Genomic DNA, 13517 nt, shown 5'->3' with positions numbered 1-13517 from the left:
ATAGCTTGCTACTACCGGAGATGGCTCCCGGATGTACAATTTTGTTTGATGACATGAATCCAGACTACTCCAATAACATTTGTGCTGAGTGACAGCCCAAGAGTAGATCAAAAGCTTCACCCACTTCACTTGGATATTGGAATAGCTGGCTCAGGACCAATAAAGTCATGTGATGCTTCATTACGAGCTAACTCATCAACCAATTCGTTTCCAGCTATATAAGAATGGCCAGGTACCCATATAAGGTGTAAAGTATTAACTGAATTCAGTTCATCAATTTGAGTTCGACATGCGATTACTAACTTCGACCTTGAGTTGGCCGAGGCGAGATCTTTAATAGCTGCTTAGCTATCTGAACAGAAGTATATTAATTTGCCCATAATGCGTTGCTGCAGTGCAGATTGCACTCCACACATGATGGCAAATATTTCCGCTTGAAAGACAGTGCAGTGTGTACCCAGTGAGTGTGACTGTTCCAATCTCAGCTCCAATGTATGTGTAGTGGAGCCACGTCGAAGAGAACTTCGAGAGCAGCCGTGGGAGTTGAAGAGAACGCACCAGTCATTGCCATTAGACACATCCTTTGAAGATGGCCTAATTTAGACTGAATTGTCCTCACTTCCCCCTTTTGCCACCACACAGGACATCCATAAGCCAAAATTGGTCGTACAACTGTTATGATATATTTGGGTTTAAGACCCCAAGTTTTACCAAAGGTTCGTCGGCATTGGCCGAAAGCCATACACGCCTTTTTGATTCTGTACTCAATGCTAGAAGTCCAGGAAACTTTGAATCCAAAATTAGACCCACATACTTTACTTGATCAGTTACATTGATTTCAGAGCCAAAAAAACTTGGGGTTGTATACAAGACACGACCGCTCGACGTAAACTACGTAAAACCAAATATATTATGCATCTCGAGGTAAAATAGAATACTGCGGCTTCCTGCTGGTTGCTTCTCAGGTAATCGCAGCGGTCACTAAACACGACAGAGTCAATGAAAATCTTACCCACCGTATGCACTTGCCATGATAAATACTCTCCATGTACTTAGTGACTCCGGTTGGCTCTCACTAATACAATCGAACACGGATGTCATTTGGCGAAAAGCACGTGGTTTCGTTTTGAGCGGGGAAATTCTGCCTATCTTTTAACACGGCGGCTATCTTGACGTTTACCTTCGCAGTCGAGCCTGCGAGCGTAAGACCGCCGCGGTATTCTAGAAAAAGATAGGCGCGACAATAGTACACTGAACCAACTATTCCGCTCTATATAGAAGAGAAGGAACTATCCCACGACAATACTACCCAGCGTCTCCCACTCTATGAAGAAGTAGGGACTCCACTGTCTAGCGCCTGGGCCACCCTATTCATACAACCCAGTTTAATAATAGATAATACCCTAAAAGTAGGCAATTACCAAGGATTGGAACGCGCTGTATAGGGGATGCACGATGCATGAAAGAACTAAAATTTTCAATAGTTTAGCGTTGATAATCAATAGTTTCAATACCACTGGCAAATTGGTGGAAAATTTACGAATCGATTGATATATAAATCATTAAAATCCATTGAAAGATAAAGGACCTATTAATGTTTCAAATCTTACATGATTTCGTGACGGTCTCCAGTTTTGAAATTCTCATTTGACACCCTGTATCCGAGTCTTCCCCTTAGACGTAGTTTACGTCAAAAGATGTAATGGACGAATACCATTACGCATACGTTTTCCGTGGAAAGAACAATACATAGATGTTTTATTCGGATTGACCGAAAGGCCATATTGGCGACACCAACTTTCAACTACCTGAAGAGCATTTTGCATCAGGTCGAATAAGGTAGTAATGCACAAACCCACTATCAATGATAGATAGCCGTCGGCAAATCCATATGTAGGAAAACCGCCATTATTGAGTAACCTCAATAGCGTATCTGCAACGAGATTCCACAAAAGTGGAGATAATACTCCCCCTTGAGGGCATACGCAGACACTTAATTTCCTAATCGCTGCTTGTCGTAATGTCGAGTAGAGATCTCGGTTTTCAAGCATCTGGTAAATCCATTTGGTAATAATATTAGGTAGCCTATGACAACGTGCGGCTTCCAATATTCCATCGATAGGCACGTCGATAGCACCTTCAATATCTAAGAAAGCACCCAAGCACGATTGCATATGAGAGAATGCTTTCTCGATATCGTGCACAACCTTGTGTAGAAGAGTCAGGGTAAGCATGTTGATTAACATGAAGAGGCATGTTTGCCAAACAGTCATCACGAATGTGATGATCGATAATACGTTCTAAGCATTTCAGAAGAAATGAGGCCAGACTGATGGGTCTAAAACTCTTTACTTCTAGGGGAATATACCCAGTAGCAAAACTGCAAACTAAAAGCTTTTTCAAAACATGTTTGATATGCTCAAAACCTCTCTGAAGTAGAACGGGATAAATCCCATCCTCCCCTGGAGATTTGTAGGGAGGAAAACTGTTAAGTGCGCATTGAGTCGATTCAGTAGTTATGATTCTACGTGCTTGAGCCCAAGACCCATCAGGTATCAGGTATCAGAACGTCGGCTCAGGAGGCACGTTTTCCTCAATTTGGGAGATTTGTGCCATCGCCTTCACTGGCCTTTCTCATCATTTACCTGACGGAAAAGGAAGTGAAAAGGAGAAAGGAAGAGGAAGTGAAGTTGGAATGGACAATGGAACCATTTATAGGAAAGCCAATTATGTAGACTCACACGCATTCAGCTAGGGACTAAAGAGAGGTGTCACAAAAACACAGAGGACGTAACAATGGACGAACGTCAAAGACGAAACACAGAATGCACTGTGAAAAACGCATAATGCGAATCCATATAGGTGACAATCACAAAGTAGGAGGCTATTTGTTGAAAACTAAGTAAAACACATATTCATAACCCCTCTCTTATTTAACCTCACGTTGAGATTGAATAAGAGTAGCCGAAGCCGTACGTCAAGGACGTGACACAGAGTACACTGTGAAAAACGCATAATGCGAATCCATATAGGTAACATACACAAGGAACATTGTAAAAAACGCATAATGCGAATCCATATAGGTGACAATTTGTTGAAAACTATGTAAAACACATATTCATAACCCCACTCTTATTTAACCTCACGTTGAGATTGAACAAGAGTAACCGAAGCCGAACGTCAAGGACGAGACACAGAGTACACTGTGAAAAACGCATAATGCGAATCCATATAGGTAACATACACAAAGTACATTGTAAAAAAACGCATAATGCGAATCCATATAGGTGACAATTTGTTGAAAAAAACTAAGTAAAAAAAACATTTCAATAACCCCACCCTTATTCAACATCAAGTTGAGATTAAACAAGAGTAGCTGAAGCCGAACGTCAAAGACGAAACACAGAGTACACTGTGAAAAGCGCATAATGCGAATCCATATAGGTGACAAACAAAAAAAGAACATTGTAAAAAAAATGCATTATGCGAATCCATATAGGTGGAAGTTTGTTGAAAAACTAAGTAAAACACATATTCATAACCCCACACTCACGTTGAGATTGAACAAGAGTAGCCAAAGCCGAACGTCAAAGACGAGACACAGAGTACACTGTGAAAAACGCATAATGCGAATCCATATAGGTGACAATTTGTTGAAAACTAAGTAAAACACATATTTATAACCCCACTCTTATTTAACCTCACGATGAGGTTGAATAAGAGTAGCCGATTATCTCGGAGAAGTAAAAAGTCAACTACGCCATAGCTCCGGTTAGCGCAGCGAGGGCTAAAATACTGTGAAGGGGGCCCTGGTGCTTCACAGGCTCCGTTTGCGGTTAGGTTCTTATTAGACCCCCTAACCATTCATTCGTAGGCACGGTAAGCATAAAGCCGCATCACACCGAGAATTAGTATGTCACCTGTATGGTGGACTTTTACCACTGGAACAGGCAATCCGTAATGTTATTCTTAGCCAGATAACCAGCTGCCGACACCACACGGCTATCTAGGCTGTTCGTGGAGAGAAGTTGACAACTCTCAATGTGGCCGAACAGCCTATTCTTTTTTTTTAATAAACAGTAAACACATCCAACAGATTAAAATAACTGACGATCTCTCTGTGCCCCGAGAGAAATGTCCAATGTGTTGCCCATTGCGAGATGAGACGAGGTTTCCTTATAAGATTTTGGTCCATCAGTCAAATCCCGCAAATGTGTTTTTATTGCGTTTTACATCTTGTTTTGCGCTGTTGCATCTCACTGCCAAGCCGTTGTATACATAGCTCAATTTGGTGTAGGATTCAGATCCTATTTTGGGTTGTGTACTTAGCTGGGGGTTCTCCTAAGTCGTGCGGTAAGACGCGCGGCTACAAAGCAAGACCATGCTGAGGGTGGCTGGGTTCGATTCCCGGTGCCGGTCTAGGCAATTTTCAGATTGGAAACTGTCTCGACTTCCCTGGGCATAAATGTATCATCGTGCTAGCCTCATGATATACGAATGCAAAAATGGTAACTTGGCTTAGAAACCTCGCAGTTAATAACTGTGGAAGTGCTTAATGAACACTAAGTTGCGAGGCGGCTCTGTCCCAGTCTGGGGATGTAATGCCAATAAGAAGAAGAAGACTTAGCTGGTAGTGCAGCCTGCGCACTGTTGTCCTTACATAAGCTAGAGTGAGAAGGTACGCCTCGAGCGTCTGTTCACCAGGAGGTGGGGCTCAAACAGCGTCTGTCTGGTACCCAGCGGCTGATTAACGAAATGCTGTATCGCGTCAGCTATACCTAAGGTGGCAGCGGCCCCGGTAAGGTAGCTTACTGAAGCCTCTCAAATACCACGAAAAATGGAGAAAGAAGAAAAAGAGACCATTACTTTTGGCAACCATCCCGGTAACGAAATAAGTACTATGATTGGAAACTCGGTACCTGGAATGTCAGGACCGTAAATGAACCTGGACGAGTGAGCCTTCTAGCTCGCGAACTGCAGAAGGTTGGAGTGAACGTGGACCCCACGACTAATACTGCATTCAAGTATAACATCTATCACAGCGGCGGCGGAAAAGCAGAGCATGGAGTTGGTTTCGTAGTGATGGGCAGCAGATGAAGCGAGTGATCCTAGACCGGCACCGGTAATCGAACCCAGCCACCCTCTGCATGGTTTTGCTTTATAGACGCGTATCTTACCGCTAGGCTAAAGAGGGCTACTAAGTATACGTAAAGGCATTGTTCCCTATTGAAAATTTGCCGTATCGGACTATAGGCTCAAAAGTAATGGCCAAAAAATTATTTTTTATAATTCATGAGAAAGGTACCATCACCGTTGGGTGGATTAATCAGGTTTTTTAATTTTCCAATTGTAAAAACACGACGAATCAAACTGGAATTTCCGGGCAAGACCACGTACATACAGCTAGTCTTTCTTTATAAAGATGAGTTTACATTTCCTTTGAGGCAATATAATTCACGAACGGATAAATCGATTCGTCTTCAAATCAGCTGTGTTTATATAGAAAGAAAAATATTTCTCCTGGGATAGTTTCAACATCACGGAAATGCGAAAAAGTTGATGAGATGTGGAAAAAGTAGGATCTTCTATATTTTTTCCACATCTCATCAACTTTTTCGCATTTCCGTAAAACGATAATGAGTGCGGTGCTGTAAAAAATGACGTATGAAAACAAATGTTCTGAACTCAATCAACGTTCTGCTAATTTGAATACAAATAATATTTCTAGTAAAATTTGCATATTCGATAAATTTGCATTAATCATGCAACCAATATTGTCCTATACTTCATGTTTTTTGATTTTGCATTATTTGAAAGATTATGTAGCTTACGATATCTTTGTGTTACATTTTCCTACATATAAAAATTTCTATTATACTACATATTAACATCTAAAACATTACTAACCTTGTTAAACTAACGGAGACATTGATCGAATTGGTTCTTGTAACCAGAAAGGGTTCTTCGATGTATTACGAATAATAGCTCGCAAATGCCAAGATACATATTCATGCAAATGCCGGGGATAGAAAAGCTATCAATTAATATATATATATATATATATATATATATATATATATATATATATATATATATATATATATATGTGATTATGTTGCATTAAATATTTTACTATTTGTCAAAACACCAAATCAATAGACTTAATTAAAAAAGCAATCGGTTTTTCAATGACAAATATATAAAGCTTTTTTTGTGTATTTGGCTTGCACGTTTGTGTACTGTTAATTACATAAGAAAACAGCACTCGGACCGCAAAGTCGATCTTCAATTACCAGATGCTGGCACTTTGCTAAATGCGCCACTTAATTCAATTGTGCAATGATTTCAAGCTATTTGTCTCGCCGGGCGTAAGTGAGTTACTCGACTACTCTACGGCTGTATCTTGCGGTGTTCACGAAATTTACCCAACACTTTTAATTTTGATGCTGCTTATTGACCTTCTTCGTCGGCAGAGTATGTGCTATTCATAACTGCATCAATCTCAGCATCTTGCATATAGGAGCACTTGATTAATCATTTATTTGCTCGGACATTGTATTGCAAATGAAGGCCTTATTGAAGCTGCCCCAGTGCGTCAAAAACATGTGTCTTGAAGTTGACGTCAAAGATCAAATTCATTTTTTACGGTCCTGCATCCAACGACCATCGTTGCATATAATGTTCAATTCTTCTCGTTGACTCCTCACTGTACGAGAAAAAGCGAATGCAAGGTCATTGTGTCAAGGCAGTATCGCCTTTAAGCCCAACATCAAACTGTTAGTCGTTTGTGAAGATCGCTGAAATATATATTTTTATGTGTCTCACTGTTCTATGAGGTAAGCATAATTCTCTTCGCTTTTTTTTCTTTCGCATTTGCCTTGAACGCAACACTTGAGCCCAATGTGAATGGCAATTGTTCAGCTAACCAAGAGTTGTAGAAGGTCTAGCCTCCTTATTATGGATTTCGTGTGGTTGTTCGGTCAGGGCGGTGTGCTCGCAAGTGAAAGTAACGAATTTATTGATTTGCCATGCTTAACGCCTCTCTCGGAACTGATAAATGCAGTAAAGTTGAGATAGTAGAACTAACTGAAGTGCAATGCATTTGATTCGTTCCAGTTTCGAAGTTTCAAAGTTATCTTACAGTGATCTTTGAAATGCAAAATAGTTTTCATTTGCATCTGTTAACGTTTTTCGCATTGTTTTGCAACAGTTCTCTGAAGCATATTTTCTATCTTTGGCAGATTTTAATCCAGTTCTGCAATTACCTTACAGAAACTGTATAATAATTGGGCATATACAATTTCGGAATATTTTAATACGATTGTTGTATTGAAATCTTACAGATTTGTATTATTTTAAAACAATATTTGTATAAAAAGCTTACAGAATTGTATATGCCCAGATTTTATACAATAATTGTCAGATTTGTTTTTTGGGTGTAGGCTTCAGCTGCTGTGGAATGCAACTTGGTGCGAGAAAAAACGGATAGACAGACATTTGCTTAGCTTATTCTAATGATATGAAACAATATGGGTCTCCGAGGCTCTAATAAAAAGTTCGTTTTTGGAGTGAGACGATATCTTTTCGGTTCAACTTGTTTGTACAAGAAAGGAAAAAACGAAGAATTAGAGTGCACATTGCTCTATTTATCATTTTAAAAAAAAATCAGCTTTGAGCTCGCATGATAGCATTAAAAGATGATACAGATTACTGATCAAGCCGAAATTGTCTATTTTGAACATGTTACTGATAATAGGACATAGGGTAAAGAATGTATTTTGGACAACCCTTACGGGAGCTCTTATTTTGGACCACCAAAAGGAGTTTGCACTCAGTGGTCCAAAATATGAGCCGTCGAACTGGTGGTCCAAAATACCTCCCTTACCCTATAGCCTATTTTCCGCAAACATAAAAATCTCAAAGAGAAAAAAGATTGGCTCTCGTTGCATATCGCATCATTACAGTTAAGTTGAGTTTGTTCGGAAGGCTCCTATTTTCGTTCAATTTTACCTGCTCCTTAGCACCGATACATACTCGTAAGCCAGATGCTGCTCGTGCAAAACTGTGTATCTGCGAACTGTGTATCTCTTTCATTCGCAATTGAAACCACTTATACATTGGAATATTATAGAAGTGAAGGTTTCTGTTCCTAATAAATAATCAATCCAATATTTGCAATAGAAGATATAAATCAAAATTCCAAAAAGGAAGTGAGTGCAAGTAATGGACTCTGTGCGTATAATTGATCCGCTGAACAAAACCCCATATTGAACGCTGGAATTGACGATTACCTGCAAACTTCCGTCGGATGAAGTCGCTTTATATATCAGGACAGCAGTGCAATACAATTGTTATGGACTGGGAAATTAGTAAATGTTAATACGTTAAAGGGTCCATTACTAGCACACAAGGGGTAGTCCATAATAGGCCCAAGAAACAGGTTGAAATAGAACATATAAACCAAATGGAAATACCGGAACACTTATAAACACAAACTCAACGTTGCGTAGTACTGACCCGGAGTGGCCATAATAGGCATACTGGCTACATCATTATAAAATGCTTGCTTTAGTAGTAAAAATGATTTTTTTTGCGAGTTTTATGAACGAAACACGTTACTGATACCTGCTTGCATTCTACGGGATCCATGAAAAAATGTAAAAAGTTGCACCCAAATCGGTCCCGATGTAGAAGTTTGTAGTTTACCTTTCTCATTCTTCGTTGACATTTTTCTGCAGCAAAAACACAACTAATCTAACACTATGCACCTGAGGACTGAAGAACTGAATCGTTCTTAAAATGATAAAGGACTAGATGTGCCTACAAATACATTAAACTGTAGGGGAGAACGATCCAAAATGCACCCCTGGGGCAAAATGGTCTTACTCATATAATCTGTTGTAGTACATTTATGAACGAATATTACCATTACAGTTCATAATTAGTTATCCATAATTGAGCTCCATTGAAAAAATTTAGCGGAATCCCTTTCATATTCACTCAAATTTAACGATTTTCTATTCTTCCACCACATCCGTAAGATTGTAGTTCAATCCATTAAGAAAAAACAAACAACCATGCGTTTACCATCAGTTTACATGCAATTGAGTCATTTTAGACCACCATTCGGGCGTTTTGCCCGAGGTCTATTTTTGAAACATTTTTTAAATGCGTTCGGAAGCCATGAAAACCTTATTGTTTTGAATAGGAGATCATTGTGAAATGTAGCTGGGTTTGTAAATTTTGCACCTATATGTTGAAATGGTTGGGTATTTTAGTTTATATGGGCGAAAACATCGAAAAAGATTAAGGGGTGCATTTTGGACCGCTCTCCCCTATGTCGCATGTCACAACCAAAGAATCGTGGGAAAAGAACAGGTAGTTAGGGAGCATCCATAAATTACCTAACGCCTAGAGGGGGAGGGGGGATGTCCGAAGTGTGACAATCCATACAAAAAATTAGAGGCTTCATACAAAATGTGTGACATAGTGGGGAGGGGGGTTGAAATGGCCAATTTATGCGTTACGTAATTAATGGATCTTCCCTTATCATGGGGTTTCCCTAATGCTTTATCCTCATTCTTCTTCATCTTCTTTTTTCTTCAGCCTATCTTTACATTCCAGCTGCATAAATATGTATTTTGTGGGGCAAGTACAATGCAAATACCTATGTAACTAATCGAGAATGTTTCCCAACCATGCTAGACCAGACCATAAATCGGACTCGCCATTCCCGGATTGACAATCCTACGCCTTTGCTCGCAATGCTCACTAGAGACCCCATACTTTATCCATAAGTTGCAAAAACAAATGTAAGCTTTGACGGTTTCAGCGGTTGCTGGTCATGATGTGTTCTAATGTTATCATTTTTGCCGTGTGTATTTGTGCAGAATTGTATAAATTTTTTATTTGTTTTAAATGTCACAATATGACGAAAATAAAAACTATTCATTTAGATCTTCACCAGTGGTTATGATAATGAAAAAGAGCGCATTGGAGAGAGCATTTATGTCTTATTTCTTACGTTGAGCTGTGGATTTTTGTTATTTAATAATACACAACTGAATTTATATGTAAAATACCAATATTAAATAAATACATATAGAAATTCAACCGATTTGGTTAGAATGTGGCATAACAAAATAACGCTTCTATTAATTCTACTTTTCCCTTATTATAAATATGCTCAGTATGTGGAGTTTTGCTGTATCCTTTATATAATTATTACCAAGGTTATATGTAGATAAATGTGTACTCTCGCGAATTGTGATTAATAGAAACAATTTGAAAATCGTGAAGGAGTATTAATGATCAATGTCCAAGTAGCGTAATGGGCATCTAAATTCATACGTTTTGTATTTTCATACTGAAATGATTCGATATATGAATTTTTATTGCTTAAAACATAAGACAACCAAATGACGTGTATGGTTTCGAAAGCCCATTTTTTTGTTCAAGTTGATCATTGATAATTAAAATAAAATGCTCTGGTATTATGCACAGGTTCAGCGCTTATATCGCGTTGATGTTGTCTTAAAATAGAAAGGAACAGTGCAATGTTTTTCTTCATGTACACTTTTTCTTTTTTTTTTACAACCGTTTCCAAAAATACGATAGTTATATAAACGGATTTTATCCAAGATTTCAAGAAACTAGTAAATTAGAATAATTGTTCCGGACTTTCATCTCAAAGCGCTCATAATCATCATTCAAAAAATAAAAAGTAAATAGGCTTGTTTCTTATTTTTGTGATAGCAGTAAGTTGTTAGCGTCTTCTTGAGTTTCGCATTTGAAGCGGAGGTGAAGTGGTATAACTCATTGCTGTATTTTTAAGTATGTTTTAATGAAGCAATAAGCACTACATGAGTTACGTGCAAATGAGCGTTAATAATATAACCGTGGGGCTATTTCTTCATCTCGACTCAGCCTTAAAATCCGGTTTATCTCGGAACTTCCGTGTCGGCGAATTTCAATTACGTTATTCTGGTATTTTAAGTTGATATTTTGTAAATTAAAAATTGTAACGATTTATGCTACTGACAAGGGTAGAGATTCTGATTTTTTAGTTTTCAAAACATATTATTTTTCCTATACGATGCAATTTTGGTTACGTTGTTTTGAGCTTTATGTATATGGTATTTATGTATTCTGGTATTTTAAGTTGATATTTTGTAAATTAAAAATTGTAACGATTTATGCTACTGACAAGGGTAGAGATTCTGATTTTTTAGTTTTCAAAACATATTATTTTTCCTATACGATGCAATTTTGGTTACGTTGTTTTGAGCTTTATGTATATGTATTTTACGCTTTTGTATATATGTACATGTTCTGGTTTATGATAATTTGACCAATTTGAATGTTATTATTTGTCCTATTTGCAATTGACCAGCATTCTATGGCAGCACCCAAAAACATACCTTACGTTTTATGGGGTCTAAGAATCTGATTATAATTGCAATCAAATGGCAGTTATGATTTAAAATTCAATAAAATCCTGAGAAAGGTGAATAAGGTATAACTAAAACGACAGGTAGATACCTGTTTGTAGCTATAGCATCAATCGTCACACTAGTGCATTATAAGCTTAATTACACATCAAATTACCACAAAACATGCTCAGGCCACTGAATCATCTTCATATGATACGATAACACTTTCAATCAAAGTTGTCAAAATTCAGCTTGTTTAATTTTTCCTTTGCTCCAATTACCACACCAGTGATCCAATCCCTTAAGAAAACAAGGGTACCTATTGGGAATAAAAGTTGGAAATATTGCAAAAACTGATACATTCGTTTCTACTGGATGAAGCGATTTTAGGTAAAATTGCAAAGATTAATGCAGTTTTCACATTTGGAGCAAAAAGGATACATCTGCACCGCCCACATTCCTATTACTTTTTAAATTGTTGTGCTTAGGTATGGTGACGATTGCTGCATGCATCCTAAATGATTTCTAGCGCTTAGAACTGTTTCAGTATGTGTGTCACTCGTTAATGTTGGAATGATCATACTATGTGGTGAGTATCATATTTTTTTAAATTAACTATAGATGGCATTGTAAGATATTTCAGGGAACGTCACTATGACATAACAAGAACTTTCCCTATCCAATAAGATTCTAATTTATTCATAGCAGTTTCTTAACTGGAACTTTTGTTTTAGTATTCTAGTAAGAATTCGTTCGAACTATGTTTGGACCAAGATTTTTTTATGTACTGGTTATCCGACTTGTCAATATCCCCAACTCACGCATCTTGGATTTTTGTATGGAATTTATGCTCGTTTGTTTACGTTTTGCACTGAAAATGTATGTTTCCCCCCCGCGCTGGTTATTCCCATCTACTGACGAAGTCGGATAACCTGTACATAAAAAAATCTTGGTTTGGACGACCCATTGATCATTTTTTTGCTTTTCTTTCTTCTTTTCTTTCTTCGGAAGTATCTATAAATTAACTTTGTAACGCAAGCGTATTACGTTTTATTACATTAGGGTCTCGCCGACATTTCTCACCAACACGAACGCAGGTTCGTGGTTGCAAACAATCCCATTTGATTTTGCCGTGACAGCTGCTCGTGGTTGCAAACAAACCGAGTAAAAGTGTGAGTGAAACGTGCGTGTACGTACACGATCGCTGAAAGCCTAATTGAGGAATGAGAAATTAAGGTGGTTATACAACAAAGCCACAATTCGGCCATCTTGGAAACCACGTGCTTTTTCTACTGATTTTTCAAGAGCACGAATTAAGAGAACCACAACGCACATGGGGATGAAACATCCGTAGATCGCTGGCTTACTCATGCTAAACAATCGACTTTAATTTCAGCATTGTACGAAAATTATTACGCTAGATTTGAACTTTTGATAATAGGAGTAGAAAACCGTGTGGTGAATTTGAAATTCACCACATGGCTTGATTGTATCACCTTAAATCGATATTATTTGAAGATAACTCCCTTAAAGCTGGTACTTACAAGTATTACTGAAGTGATAACATAAAAATGAGATACTGTTTCGTGCAATTTATTTGCGATAATATTCCGTTTCTATAGCCCCCCTGGTAAATTTTAGGATGATAAAATTTGACAAAGTCGGAGAAAAAATTTTCAATTATTTAGTTAACATCACATAGGTATATGAAGCCTTGCCTCACGAAAGCCTTGACAGACATAAAAAATGATTCATAATGAACAAAATTTATTTAATCACTTAATGACGGGGAAAGGTATTTGGGGTCGTTCAAAAATGACATCACAGGTTTTAGGAGGGGGGGGGGGATTCTAAGATGTTTTGACAGTACATATGATAGGTACACCTGTGTTCAGAATAATAGCAGCGGAAGCCGTTTTTCATACAAAATGGTCAACTTTGACAAGCTGTAGCTTTGCACTCCGATGACCGATTGAACTGAAATTTTGGCAGTGAACTACAAATATGATGAATTTTACACATACTAAGTATCATTTTTTTCGAATGACGCGTTCAAAAATTACGCACTAGGTCAAATTGTTCAAA

The 13517-nt window shown here is 37.9% G+C and overlaps 1 protein-coding gene across 3 annotated transcripts in view; it reads right to left on the bottom strand.

The window, feature by feature from the left end:
- The window catches only part of LOC134211805 (putative fatty acyl-CoA reductase CG5065), a 30398-nt gene that overhangs the window by 15259 nt on the left and 1622 nt on the right, over window positions 1-13517 (bottom strand). Inside the window, exon 1 of one of the 3 annotated variants that reach the window (XM_062689063.1) lies at window positions 8707-8763. The exons of 1 other annotated variant lie outside the window; for it this stretch is intronic. In XM_062689063.1, coding sequence (XP_062545047.1) covers window positions 8707-8715 — 9 coding nt within the window. In that variant the 5' untranslated portion in view covers window positions 8716-8763. Of the gene's footprint in view, window positions 1-8625; window positions 8665-8706; window positions 8764-13517 lie in introns of those variants that run through there. One more of the 3 variants, XM_062689062.1, reaches the window with a different exon arrangement.

The sequence above is a fragment of the Armigeres subalbatus genome, chromosome 2 (assembly GCF_024139115.2).
Source record: "Armigeres subalbatus isolate Guangzhou_Male chromosome 2, GZ_Asu_2, whole genome shotgun sequence".
Classification (NCBI taxonomy): domain Eukaryota; kingdom Metazoa; phylum Arthropoda; class Insecta; order Diptera; family Culicidae; genus Armigeres; species Armigeres subalbatus.
This window is presented reverse-complemented; position numbering and strand designations above follow the sequence as displayed.